Source organism: Salvia splendens, chromosome 15 (assembly GCF_004379255.2).
Source record: "Salvia splendens isolate huo1 chromosome 15, SspV2, whole genome shotgun sequence".
NCBI lineage: Eukaryota > Viridiplantae > Streptophyta > Magnoliopsida > Lamiales > Lamiaceae > Salvia > Salvia splendens.
The window spans coordinates 6740667-6753948 of record NC_056046.1 but is presented as its reverse complement, the minus strand read 5'-3'; the positions used below and the strand labels follow the sequence as shown (position 1 = coordinate 6753948).

Sequence of the window (13282 nt, the reverse complement as noted above, 5' to 3'; positions counted from 1 at the left end):
ATCAGTATGATGCCCGCCTTGGCACAACCCACATCTCATCACCGTCACAGCTTGGGGTTGAGGAGTCAGTTGAAGAGATTTAACTGCCTTTGTCATCGACGACATTTGAGTGCTAATGTCCGCCAGTTGAGCCTCAATTGCGGTCACTCTTTCCGCATCCTTTGTAGCACCAAATGTATCTCCTGCTCTATCAGCCCCTCGCCTTGGATTGTGCCAATTCCGTTGATTGTTGGCCAGCCTTTGAAACAAAGCCCTCACCTCATCGTGAGTTAGATCATCTAGGTTCCCATTCGAGCCTGCAGTCACCAATCCCGTGCCTTCACTGTTGAGTCCCTTGTAGAACTTCAAAAGGTCATGCCCCGGAGCTAGTCCGTGACTTGGGCATTTCCTTATCAACTCCGTGAATCTCTTCCATGCCTCCGCGAAGGACTCATCATACTTCTGTCGGAATGAGGTGATCTCCTCTCTCAACTTCTCAATCTTCATTGGAGAGTTGTATTCCACAAGAAACAACGACTTCAATTCTTGGAATGTTGCTATGTTGTAGCCCGGTAATGAGTCATACCACGCTCTTGCCTTCTCCCTCAATGAGAATGGAAATAAGACCCTCTTAATCCGATGATGCTCCACATTTGGAGGTCTATGAGAATTTGTCAGCTCGTAGAAGGCATTCAAATGGCTCACCGGATCTTCATCATCCCGTCCGTGAAAAAGATTTCCTCCATTCACCAAACTGATGTAGTGAGGTGGAATATTGACGTTGTCATTTGCGTAGGCACACTCCCCTGGGTACTCAATTCCCGATCTCAGAGTGTCGCCAAACCTCACCACGGGTGGTGGAATCTCATTGTTCTCAGCCATTGATTCACCGTCTGAATCCTGATCCCTTTCTTCACCAAAGAGTCGATTACTCCTGAATGGACTCGAATAGTCCGGGAAGATCTCAAACTCTGACCCTCTAACCTTACTTCTTCTTTGATAACAGAGTAGTCCAAACGGTGGTGTACCCTGTGATCGCGTGTGCATTCACTTTTTTTTTTTATATACCTACACAACAGAAAATACACCAAACACAAGCACAATATATTTCCTATTACCGAAAGCGAGACCTCTCGACAACTTCGGGGTAAGTACTATAAAATGTGTGTGCTTAAGTGAAACTAACTACCTAACTAGAATTAAGAAAATGTCACCTAGAAAATATACTCCTTCGTCTTCAAGTCCAGACGTGGTAGATAGCTATCACCTCTAAAGAAAACGAAATGAGTACCTACAAAATAAAAAAAAGGATCAAATAAAAATAACACAAAAATAAACACACTAGAAGTTAAACAATCTATTGCCTTCCCCGGCAACGGCGCCAAAACTTGATGTGTAATTTTTAGGCTTATTACAATAGATAAAGTATCACTCAAGTTCAATTAATTAACCCAAATATTACCACTTCACTGCAAGATTACAGCTTCGTGTGTAGTAATTTAAGGTGTCGATCCACAGGGAAGGAAAGATTATTTAACTCTAAAACATAGAAAACCCATACTAAAGAGGATTTTAGTTTGAAGATTTTGATTAAAGATCATGTAACGACAATTACAAGAAATTAAATAAGCTAGACGAATGAAGAGAAGAAATTGTTACTCCAAACATTCACGAATAAAACATTGATTTATTCTAATGTCCAACTCTATCTTATGAATTATGGGATTATGAAATCAATTCTCGATGCTAGCACTGAACATGCTCGACAAACAATAGTTGAAGAATAGTTGAACACATATTCTATAAACTAATTTTCATTAATCTATGGATCCTACGGAAGCGCGAGACTCAAAGATCAATTACTATAAGCACAAGAAATCCATTATCAAATTATCATTTGAACAAATCTAATTGATAATTCATCACCACAAGGATCTTTCCTATTCAAAGTTAAAGAGACATTTGATTAGGATTATGGAACTACTACTAATGATGCACCAAAAGTAATAGATTCAAACAAGGAAATTGTGATGAAGACGATCATAAGATACAGAAGAACATAGCATAAATCACATGAATAATTTATTCGTCTACATGTTTGGAGCAACACTAAGATTTTTAGCCAATCATAATCAAACTAGGAGCATGAATGAGAGATCTGAAACCATAGAAACCAAGAAGAAATTGTTGTTGAATTGCTCGAATAAACTCCCAAGCATCAATCGGTATTATTGCTTCAAAATGATTTCTCTCCAAAGTCAACTTCTCTGACAAAACGTCTCCACCAATTAATCAAAACTTAATCTCCCCCAAATTGATCAAATGGAATTCTGCCCAGATTACGTTCCTTTTCTCCAGATCTCTCTCCTCCTTACTTTTTCGCAGCCTTTTCTTCTCTCCCCTCTGTCACTGCTCTTCCCTTTTTCCTTTTTCCTTCTTTTCTTTCCCCCCTTCTGACAGCAACGTCTCTTCCCCACAAAAACGCTCCCGCAAAAACTGCAATATTGCAGTTAAACAACCAAACGCCCGGCCGGGCGAAATTAAAAGGGATAATCGCCCGACCGGGCGAACTGCTACTGGGGTGCATCGTGGGAAACACCCGACCGGGCGTTTTGTGTCTTGAAGAATCGCCCGACCGGGCGAACTTTCTGGACTCTCCTCATGCTTTTACGTGTTTCGCCCGACCGGGCGTTTCGAATCTCATAATCGCCCGACCGGGCGATGTTTCTCATCTCTGCATGCTTTGTCAATTTCACCCGGCGAACTTCCAGCTTCCAATCCTCCTAAACTTCAAAACAAATACAACTTGATGAGTTATAATTAACATAAAAGTGTGTAGTTTAGGGGGAAAAGTATAAGAAATATGCTACGCATCACACAGGTATACCGAAAGGTGAAATCCGATTAATCCCGTTTGACTGGGTTTGTTGATTAAGGTTGAAAGTCCCCCGGCAGGTGGCGGGAACCCGTGACCTGAAGGTTACCATAGCTCCGTTGTGTCAACTGCGCTATGACCCGTTGGTTACAAATTATAATTATTTTAACAAAACTAAATACACTGAATCCAAAACCACAAACCTAACAGTATCGTGGAATAATAATATCATAACAAGTTCAACAATCAACAAAATTAAGCAAACCATACTTTAATAAAATAAGTTTGAAAAAGCCAAACACCAAGCTCTAATGTAATGAGACGAAAATGGTTCTTTTTTTTTCTAGCAAGACTCACTTTCATAACATGGAGACATAATGAAGGCAAAAAAGATTGCTGCGGAAAAGCATATTTAGTTACACATTCTGAGCTTCAAAATTCATAAAATTAGTTACCATGTATTTTCATAATTCGTAACATTATATTTAAGAAAATAAAAAAAAGTGACTCATATTCAGAATCAAATGTTTGGATTGACCCCCATTTCATGAATTTTGGCGGGGTTTCTGTTTCAAATATTTCTGTTATTTCTTGTTATTGGTATAAGAATTGTTTCATGCTTATTTTTACATTTGTCTATTTCTAATTTTAATAAAAATACTAATAGTTTATTTAATATTGCTTTATTTTCAAGTCATTAAAGTATTTTAAATAAATAAAATTACAATTTCAGAATTATGATATGTTTCCAAATATATGGATTATATTCCGTAAATTCATATTCTCATGAACCATAAATTCCCTTTACAACTTTAGTTCCCTTTTATACTTGCTGCAATGATTTATGTTTTCCTTAACAATTTCGAACAGAGTTCTGACATTCGGTGACCTGGGAATTTTTGATACCTAGGCTAAAAGTTCATTCAGAAAATATTGAGAAAAGTTTTTTAAATCCACATCAATAAATGAAACTATGAAAGAAAAGTTTTTTTAAATCCAAATCAAACGTGGTAAATGGTAATCCTTATCCAGTTCTATTAATTTCGCCGTAGCTATGTATAGTACTCCAGTTAGGTATATACCCATTGGCATTTCCGAATACAAATTAACTTTTCAGAAAACGAAAAAAAAAATCATAGTCCAGTTCTTGAAATTTATCGAAACCAATTTTTAATTCCCACCTTTATAAAATTGATTATCAAGAAGTGCGATCTAGGGACTAACAGCTGCTGAAAAATGGCGACAAGGACTTCGGAGCTAGTGGGTCGGGTCGACCCGGCTCAGAGCTTTGATGTTGATGCTGTGCTCCGTTATGCGATTGCGAATGTTGATGGGTTCCCTCGGAATCCTTCAGAGTTCACTGTTTCTCAGGTTTGGTTTTTTACTTTCTTTATTTTTCAAAATTGGGAATTTGTTTCTTCAGGAGTAGGAATTGATGAATTTTGATTCGTGGAAGAGTTGATTGTGCAGAATTGAATTTGTGATCGGCTATAAAGTTTTGATCTTTTGCTTTTTTTTTGTTGGGAAATAAAGTTGAAGTTGTGCTTGAATTAAGAGTTGATGATACTTTGTAGTTTCTGCATATTAGAGCACCGATTATTGTGGTTTTACTTCAAAAGTTGGGAATTGTTTGAGCTCAGCTGTAATTAAATGGTTGAATTGGCAGAAAGAGAAAGGTCTGTGCTTTGGAAATTGAGATAGTTCACAAGAAAATGATAGGGAGGATTTATCATATTTTTATATTCTCTATTCTTCATGTTTTTAAGCTAATAAAAGTGGGAAAATAGTTTTTTGCATAGTAGTATTTGGTCTCTGTTATGGTTGTGTACATATATAATAATATAAAACCCAGAGATTAATCCATATAAATAATTTTTGCATTGGAAAGTTGATATGCATATTTGTTTTCTTTGCATAATAGCTGATGAGGTGAAATGGTTTTATATGTGAATTATTTGTATGCAGAGTTTATTTTGAGTGTTCTTATTTCTGCTTTGTATTTCGAGTTCAGTTTGGCCATGGTCAGTCCAATCCTACATTCCTCCTGGAAGTTCACAGCGGAAATTTGAAGAAAAAATATGTGTTGAGAAAGAAACCCCCGGGGAAATTGCTTGAATCCGCACATGCTGTTGAAAGAGAGTTTCAGGTTCTATTCCTTTTCTCCTCTCTCCATTACAGATTGGAATAAGTATTCTAATACCTGGGAAGTTGTTGCTTGCCTCAAATATTTGTAAGTGTTTCCTTCCAACCGGCCCATCTTAATTTTGAAGTGCTATTTTGGAACACTGCAGGTGCTACATGCCTTAGGTACTCACACGTTGGTTCCGGTGCCTAAAGTTTACTGCTTGTGTACTGACCCAAGTGTTATTGGGACCACATTTTACATTATGGAGTATCTGGAAGGACGTATATTTATCGAGCCCATGCTTCCAGTATGATTTTCATTCTTCCTGATGCCTTCATTCTGGTTATCTTGTAAACTAAGGCAATATTGTAAGGAAAATCTAATTATCTCCCTACTCGTTGTTTAGAACGTAGAACCTACGCAAAGGCGCGCCATATATTATGCTACTGCTAAAGCATTGGCCTCCCTTCATTCTACTGATGTGGATGCCATCGGTCTGCAAAGCTATGGGAAACCAAAAAATTACTGTAAACGACAGGTAAGCAATTTGTTTCTCCCTAGCAGATGTTCACTCATCTAGTCAATTATTATTGTCAAATTTGTTGATGACTTTTGTGTTCCGTTTGAACTTTCTTAGGTCGAGAGATGGTCCAGACAGTATCTTGTTTCTACTGGTGCGGGAAAGTCCAACAGAAATCCCAGGATGTTAGAACTCTCTGATTGGTTGTCGCAGCATATTCCTCCTGAAGATTCTTCAGGGGCAGCTGCAGGTTTAGTCCATGGCGACTTTCGCATTGACAATCTTGTCTTCCATTCGACCGAAGTAAGTATTTTACTTAAAACTTTTCTTACATGCTTGATTCTTAATATGATTCAAAAGCCAGTTTTTTTCTTGAATGAATTAGATCATTTTTCTCCATCTTATATCAGGATAGAGTGATTGGTATCCTTGACTGGGAACTATCCACCCTAGGCAATCAAATGTGCGATGTTGCATACAGCTGCTTGGTAATCATTTCTATTGCATCCCTTATAGTTATGGCTCTTTTGTGTGTCTGATATTCGACCTGTATAATTTCACTTGTACACTGACATACTGCTCAATTTCTTCTCTGCCATGTCAGCATTACGTCTTGGATATTTCTTTGGACAAAGTAGAAAATAATGGTGGTCTTGAATTTACTGGAATACCGGAAGGAGTTCCTACCTTAGCGGAGTATCTGGCGGAATATTGTGCTGTTACTGTAAGGACTACTTGATGATCTCTGAATTTATGCAGTCCTTGCAATAGCCAAACCTTGTTTTATACAGCTGAAAATAATTAGATCGGGTATATTATCGGTATTCTAAATAATTTTTAGTGATGGGATAAAAGAATCAAACAAGAAAACTGTCAGCACTTAAGAGTTTCAATTATTAATTTCCTCGATCTCATTGTTGTGACTGTACAAACACTGGATTTCATGGGAGCTCTTAACTCTGGTTGTTGATGGCAACTCAGGGGAAACCATGGCCTGCCTCTCAATGGAAGTTTTACTTCGCCTTTTCTATGTTTCGTGGAGCATCTATCTATGCCGGAGTACATGCTCGATGGATCATGGTATTGGCTATTGAACTTATGTGCTAGATGGCTTGCTTGCCCATTTGGATGTCTTTCGTATAGGATCTTAGTAGTGAATAGTTATATATATTTCAAAACATGCCTTTTGTAGGGAAATGCTTCAGGAGGAGAGCGTGCCCGCCATGCTGGACAGAAGGCAGATGCTATGATCGAGATTGCTTGGGCATTTATTCAGAGGGAATCTGTGCTTCCCATGCATCCTCCACATGGTAACCTCGATTTCTGACGTATTCTGATTACCATATTGCTTATGAATGGTGCTATCTGAGTTTCTTACTCCCGATATATTCAAGTTGCTGCTTTGATTTCCATATTTCAGAGTTAATTCCCCGAGAACACGCACAACCACTTGGAAAAGAGAATGGAGATAGCCTCTATTTAAGTGGAGGAAAATTTGTTCCAAATCAAAAAGTTCAGGACTTGAGAAACAGATTGATCAGGTTTATGGAGGATCGCATATATCCAATGGAAAATGAGTTCTATAAACTTGCTGCTTCGAGCATGCGTTGGTCTGTTCACCCCGAAGAGGAGAGGCTAAAGGAGCTAGCAAAGAAAGAAGGCCTATGGAACTTATTTATTCCTGTATGTGCAGCTACTTCAGTTCACTTCTCATTTCATTTGCCATCGTTAAGCTCTCTTCCTAAAAATAATATATCCATGTTTATATGCAGTTTGATAGTGCTGCTAGGGTTAATAAAGTTGTTTCTGGCCAAGGAAAAGATGGTCTGATTGACAACGCGTTTGATAAAATACTCGGTCCTGGTCTGTCAAACCTCGAGTATGGATACCTTTGTGAGATCATGGGCCGTTCTGTGTGGGCTCCACAGGTGTTTAATTGTGGTGCACCGGATACGGGAAATATGGAGGTTAGAAAAGCAACAAGAAGATATTTCTTCAGTCTCTCACTCTCTCTGTTTTCCGTAATTGCAAAACCATTATTGTTAATGATAAGATATTGGTTCTACTTGAGAGGCCCGATTAATTGTGCTTAACCGTGTCGTATCGCATTATATGATGATCCCTTATTTGTGTCTTCTGCATTTCTTGTAGGTATTAATGCGCTACGGAGATGCTGAACAGATACGCCAGTGGCTCGTTCCCTTGCTTGAAGGCAAAATCAGGTCTGGATTTGCAATGACCGAGCCACAAGTGGCATCTTCCGATGCTACTAATATAGAGTGTTCCATCTTGAGGTACACCGCTGCAACATTATTGTGTCCTCTGATCTTTGAATGGGATATATTCAGGCCGTGTTCATGCGATTCTCATAAAAATTAATGGTTAGGCAAGGTGATTCATACATTATAAACGGTCGAAAGTGGTGGACGAGCGGAGCCATGGATCCTAGGTGCAAAGTTCTAATTGTCATGGTTAGATTTGCTATCTCATATGCTTCAAGATTATGTTTCAAAATCTATATTCTAACTCAAAAAAAATGTAGGGAAAGACTGATTTTGCAGCCCCCAAGCATAAACAGCAATCCATGATCTTGGTCGACATCGATACTCCCGGTGTAAACATAAAGAGACCATTGACGGTGTTTGGCTTTGATGATGCGCCTCATGGACATGCGGAGATATCATTCGAAAATGTACGAGTACCAGCCAAGAATATCCTACTCGGTGAGGGTCGTGGATTTGAAATCGCACAGGTGAGATTTCATTCCGTTTCGTGTTTTCACGAGTTTCTTGAATGCTGCTCCTCACTTTTGCCCCGCTCTACACCAGGGTAGGCTAGGCCCCGGCAGGTTACACCATTGCATGAGGCTGATTGGCGCTGCTGAGCGTGGCATGCAGTTAATGGTTCAACGAGCAATCAGCAGGCGCGCGTTCGACAAGTTGATCGCTGAGCACGGCTCTTTCCTTTCGGATGTCGCAAAGGTTTGTTTATTTGTGCACTTGGGTTCTTTTAGCACCCCTCGTTCGGATTTTAGCTCTCCCAAACTATTTTGTGTAACATCGAGCTTTTCTTGCGCTGCAGTGCCGGGTGGACCTTGAGAGGACTAGATTACTGGTTCTGGAGGCTGCAGATGAGCTCGACCGCGTTGGGAACAAGAAGGCGCGTGGAACCATCGCCATGGCCAAGGTACGCATTAGCCTCAAAGTTGGAGTTGTGAAACTTACACGTTGCCTAACGCTAATCGCTGCATCAGGTAGCTGCTCCGAACATGGCGCTGAAAGTGCTGGACAGGGCGATGCAAGTGCACGGTGCAGCGGGTTTATCGGGCGACACAGTCCTGGCTCACCTTTGGGCAACCGCACGAACCTTACGGATTGCAGATGGTCCCGATGAAGTCCATCTGGAAACTATTGCAAAACTCGAGCTTCGAAGAGCTAAGCTTTGAACACATTCTCCTATTTTCCTTCTATAAGATAATACTAATGTTGTACAACGACGCTTATATACCGCGATAGAATAAAATGTTGTTGTAACATTCAAAAAAGGATTTCATGTTGTAATATTGATTTCAAAATTTTTTTTGAAAAATCAGACAATAGTCCTAATCTAGGAAGTATATTAAAGAAATGATGCAACATCACAAACTGGAAGTGCATATAATTATAAGAGGGAAATTTTTTTAGGTCCATGAACTCTGTCAAATTATCATTTTGGGTCCGCCAAGGTTAATATCAATGCAGGTATTTTGAATTTTTTCTAGACGAAAATACCCTTAAGGTCTTCAAAGGGCAATTTGGACAATTCTTTCGCCACTCATCTTGCGTCAAAGACATAGAGCCCAACAATTTTTTTACTACTATTTGATTCAATTACCATCCAAATTGAATTTAAATATAATTAAAATTTACCTTAAAAAATATGTGTTAATTTTTCAATTATTAGATGACCAATTATTTAGAGATAGTGAATTGGGACTTGATACTTTATTTTATTTTTCAATCTAAACTGCATTTTAAGAACTACTATATGTGATTTGTGAATTATATTTAGTTTATTTATTTTGGAATTAGATAGATATATTAATTTGGATTGTCATTTGGAGTATTATTTATATGAATTTCAGAATGGAGATCAATTATCATCCAAATTGAATTTAAATATAAAAATTTGCCGTCAAGATGAGTGGAGAAAGAATTGTCCAAGTTGCCCTTTGAATGCCTTAAGGGCATTTTTGTACGAAAAAAGTTCAAAATACCTCAAATAATATTAACTTGTAGTTGATAGACCTAAAATGATATTTTCAAAGTTCACGGACCTCAAATGATACTTTAGCAAAGTTCGTGGAACTAAAAAGATATTTCCTCTAATTATAATCAATATGAACTAAATATTAATTACTTAGGATTATAGGGAGCTCCGGATGCCTTGATCCAAGAGTCGTCGCCGAAGGCTTTTGCACCCGTCCAGCTTTGGATTTGGTGATCGTTCAAGGTATGGTGAGATTTTTGCTTAGGAGAAGTGGGAGTTATAGTGTTAAAACTGCGTGATATTTGGGATTTGGGTACTAAATTAAATTTAGTAGTCAGATTTTTAAGGAGGAATTATGGCTATTATTGGTTATCGGATGCGGAAACAATGTTCATGCAAATACGAGGTCCACATATCAATATTGTTAAATTGAAGTCTTTTATTCAAATTAGTAGTAAAATATAATTCCATCGAATTATAACTGACAAAATCACTCTAAACTCACCGAGAATTGACTTTATTTTGGCTCATACCTGGTTGCACTAGGCTAAAAACACTCCTTTGGATGATAACTCAACTACATTAATCATGACCATTGGATTGGATTATCTAAATTTAATCTCGATTCATATAATTTTTGTTAAGAGTCTATATCATTTTGAGGGGATTTTTGTCCAAACCTAATGGATTATATAAAAAACTAAAGTTAATCAATTTCTCTCTCTTGAATCATTTCAAAAAAAAATTTAATTATATATAATTCTCTCAATTTAAATTTTTTTCATAATAAATATATCAAATTAAATTATAAATAATTTTTAAGAACTCATGTAATGATATTTTAATTGTATATGTTCACAAGTAAATTTTATAATATTATTATTACAGAATAATAGTACTTCATTTTTCCCACATATCATTATTTCACAAGCATAATACCATTTTTATAATTACTTCATTTTTACAATATCATTCTTATCATTAAAACTTATATAAAGTGAGTAGTTTTATGATCCCATTTAATAACTTTTTCCACTTTACGAATCAAACTTTAATCTTTTCGAAGCTTCCCAAATTACCAGGCAAAAATTACAAGTTTTGATTTAAAAAATATTCCTTGTTCTTTAATTAATAAATATATGTGGTAATTATACTTTGTTTGTTCGTTCATGTTGTGTTTGACATTCGAGTATATGAAATTAAATGAATCACTATTTATATATATGAAAGTATTACTACAAGTGATCACACTCTCAAAACTTTCATAATGTTGAAACATAAGGGACTCCCGCCTTCTCAATCCAAGAGTCGTCGCCGTAGGCGGCGCCACCGGTCCAGCTCTGAGCAATCTCCGGCGTTATTTTCTTAATACCCTTCCACTGGACCCGGGCCGACGTGTTCGATCCGGCCCCCCGGTTCTTGTACTCACCATAGTAGCATGTGTCGATAGCGAATGTCCCGGACCACGGCGACCAGCCCGTGGGGTCCACGAAGCCGCCGATGTCAGACTCCATGATGATCGTCCTCGACAGCTCCTTCCACGGCCTCCCTAGGTACACCTTCACGGCCTTCTCGGCCGAGAGGAGGGCCGCCTCGGCCACGATGCTGCTGTTCTGGAGCACGAAGCCCCCGGGGCTGCGGGGGTCGATGCGCCCCTCCGCAGTCACCATGCAAGCCTGGTTCGGCCCGGGCATTCGCACGACGAAGGTGCACTTTTGGAAGATGGCGAGGGCGTCCCCGAAGACGAAGTCAACGGTTCCGGAGATGGTGCACCCGCTGTAGAACTGGCGGTATTTGTGGGCGTACAGGGTGTCTTGGTACCCGAGGATGTGCACGTTGTGGAACACGGCCATGTCACCGGAGACGCGCAGCGCCACCGCTTGATGGCCTTCATACCCGGCCGTGTTCTCGAACGTTATGTCCTTGGCTAGAAATTCGTCAGCGTTGACAACTGTCACAGGAAAATTTTTAAAATTATGAGAATGGTCAGCCTATTAAAAGACATGGCGCGATCTTTAAATTTCTGTTCAATTAGGAATAAAGAATAAAAGATTTCAATGTACTATATAATGATATCAAGATATACTGACCGACGGTGGCGGTGTGGTAGGTCTTAACACCCGCGGCGAAGTTCAAGTTTCCGGTGATGACAGTCTTCCCGGGGCCGTCTCCGATAAACACGACCTTATTAACCTTCTTCGGGACGATGCACGTCTCCTTGTACACGCCGGCCTTAATATAAATCACGATGGTCGCGTTAGTGTTCTTCTTTGGCAAAGCATCCAAAGCAGCGGAGATGGTCTTAAACTGGCCGCTTCCGTCCTGAGCCACCACCATCGTCGGCTTCAACGCCGCCGCCTGCAAAATCCTCCTCTCCGCGGAATCAACATCATCTTCCTCCGCCATGAGCCTCCGCGCGCCGGCGCCGCCCAGGAAGCTCGAGAGCTGCGGCGATCCGATGATCGAGAAAAGGTCGGTCACCATGGCTAAGCCATTGCTCGACATCTCCTTGCCGGTTTTCAACATAGCCTTCATCTTCTCGCCTGTGTCTCCGGTGGTGTTCTCGAACGCGTCGATGCACGTCTCCTGGTCGTCGCCGACGGCCGCGAGGCGCGTCCTTAGCTCGGCCACGAAGGCTTTCACCTTGGCCGGGTTGAAGAAGGAGGTGAGCTTCTGCGACGAGGTCTTCAGATCGTCGACAGCGTTCTGAAGCACCTCGTCGCAGACATCAAAGGCCACTTTCATGGAAGGGTCGGTGGCGGCCTGCTTCAGCTCGGCGGTGCTCTTCAGCACCCCCGAGATGCTGCCGATCGTGGCCCCAAATGCCGCCCCGACCAGCTTCTTGGGGTCGGAGGTTTTGGCGTCGGCGATGCTCTTCTCGCACGTCTCCTTGTAGTCGGTGGTGGAGCAAGCCATCTTCACCGCTTCCGAGGTGATGACAGCTTCGCTTCCGCTTCCGCCTCCGCCTCCGCCTCCGCCTCCGCCTCCGCTGCCGCTGCCGCTCGGCTTGCTGGTGTCATGATTTTTTTGGTCGTGGTGTTTGGTGAAAACGATTGCGGTGGCGATCGCAGCCGCCACCAAGAGCAAGGCGACGAGGCCGCCGACGACGACGACTCTCTTGGAGAGTCCCATAAATAGTTTAATAAACTATTTATTTTCTATGTTTCTTTTTTTTTCAGAGCTCGGGAGTCGGTATGCCTTTTTTTAGTATAGTATCCGAGCTCTGAACAGATGTTATGGTGAAAATGTGAATGTATTTATAGATTTACGAGAATTTGCTAAAAATAGAATCGAGGTTGATAATTAGCTGTGATCCAAAAATTAGGATAGTGTAAATTAGAAAAGAAGGGTTGCCAGTGAATGCAAATTTGTGGCCTAGTCATTTATAATTGGATTACACAACTTATTATAGATTATGCATTGTTTCTATATGCTCTCCATTTTACTTTATTATATAAATGAGGACAATCTCTCTATACTTTCTATAACTTTTATGTGAACGCTATGTGAAATGGTTTTTAGATAAAAGATTAAG

At 40.0% G+C, this 13282-nt stretch overlaps 2 protein-coding genes and 1 non-coding gene across 3 annotated transcripts; 2 read left to right on the top strand and 1 right to left on the bottom strand.

The window, feature by feature from the left end:
- The first annotated feature begins 367 nt into the window (after positions 1-367).
- On the top strand, positions 368-474 carry LOC121769638. Its single transcript, XR_006043658.1, has one exon. It is a non-coding gene; the product is annotated as a small nucleolar RNA R71 (small nucleolar RNA).
- A 3453-nt stretch (positions 475-3927) lies between these two features.
- LOC121768568 (probable acyl-CoA dehydrogenase IBR3) lies at positions 3928-9104 on the top strand. The gene is made up of 17 exons (XM_042165102.1): positions 3928-4225; positions 4866-5000; positions 5146-5286; positions 5386-5517; positions 5617-5802; positions 5910-5987; positions 6104-6223; positions 6481-6579; positions 6692-6809; positions 6920-7182; positions 7272-7466; positions 7651-7793; positions 7886-7970; positions 8042-8251; positions 8328-8480; positions 8581-8685; positions 8753-9104. The coding sequence occupies exons 1-17, from the start codon at positions 4091-4093 to the stop codon at positions 8942-8944; spliced, it is 2490 nt and encodes an 829-aa protein (XP_042021036.1). The 5' UTR covers positions 3928-4090; the 3' UTR covers positions 8945-9104.
- A 1837-nt stretch (positions 9105-10941) lies between these two features.
- On the bottom strand, positions 10942-12956 carry LOC121767782 (pectinesterase-like). Its single transcript, XM_042164108.1, has 2 exons — positions 11838-12956; positions 10942-11698 (listed from the first exon to the last, which is right to left on the bottom strand). The coding sequence occupies exons 1-2, from the start codon at positions 12877-12879 to the stop codon at positions 11010-11012; spliced, it is 1731 nt and encodes a 576-aa protein (XP_042020042.1). The 5' UTR covers positions 12880-12956; the 3' UTR covers positions 10942-11009.
- Between the last annotated feature and the right edge of the window lie 326 nt (positions 12957-13282).

Bases quoted from the DNA above. Each gene is read 5' to 3' on its own strand.
- LOC121768568 (XM_042165102.1), top strand. From the start codon at position 4,091: ATGGCGACAAGGACTTCGGAGCTAGTGGGTCGGGTCGACCCGGCTCAG. The intron at 7,467-7,650 runs GTTAGAAAAGCA...CATTTCTTGTAG, and splicing joins CGGATACGGGAAATATGGAG to GTATTAATGCGCTACGGAGA. The intron at 8,481-8,580 runs GTTTGTTTATTT...CTTGCGCTGCAG, and splicing joins TCCTTTCGGATGTCGCAAAG to TGCCGGGTGGACCTTGAGAG.
- LOC121767782 (XM_042164108.1), bottom strand. From the start codon at position 12,879: ATGGGACTCTCCAAGAGAGTCGTCGTCGTCGGCGGCCTCGTCGCCTTG. The intron at 11,699-11,837 runs GTCAGTATATCT...TTCCTGTGACAG, and splicing joins CTACCACACCGCCACCGTCG to TTGTCAACGCTGACGAATTT.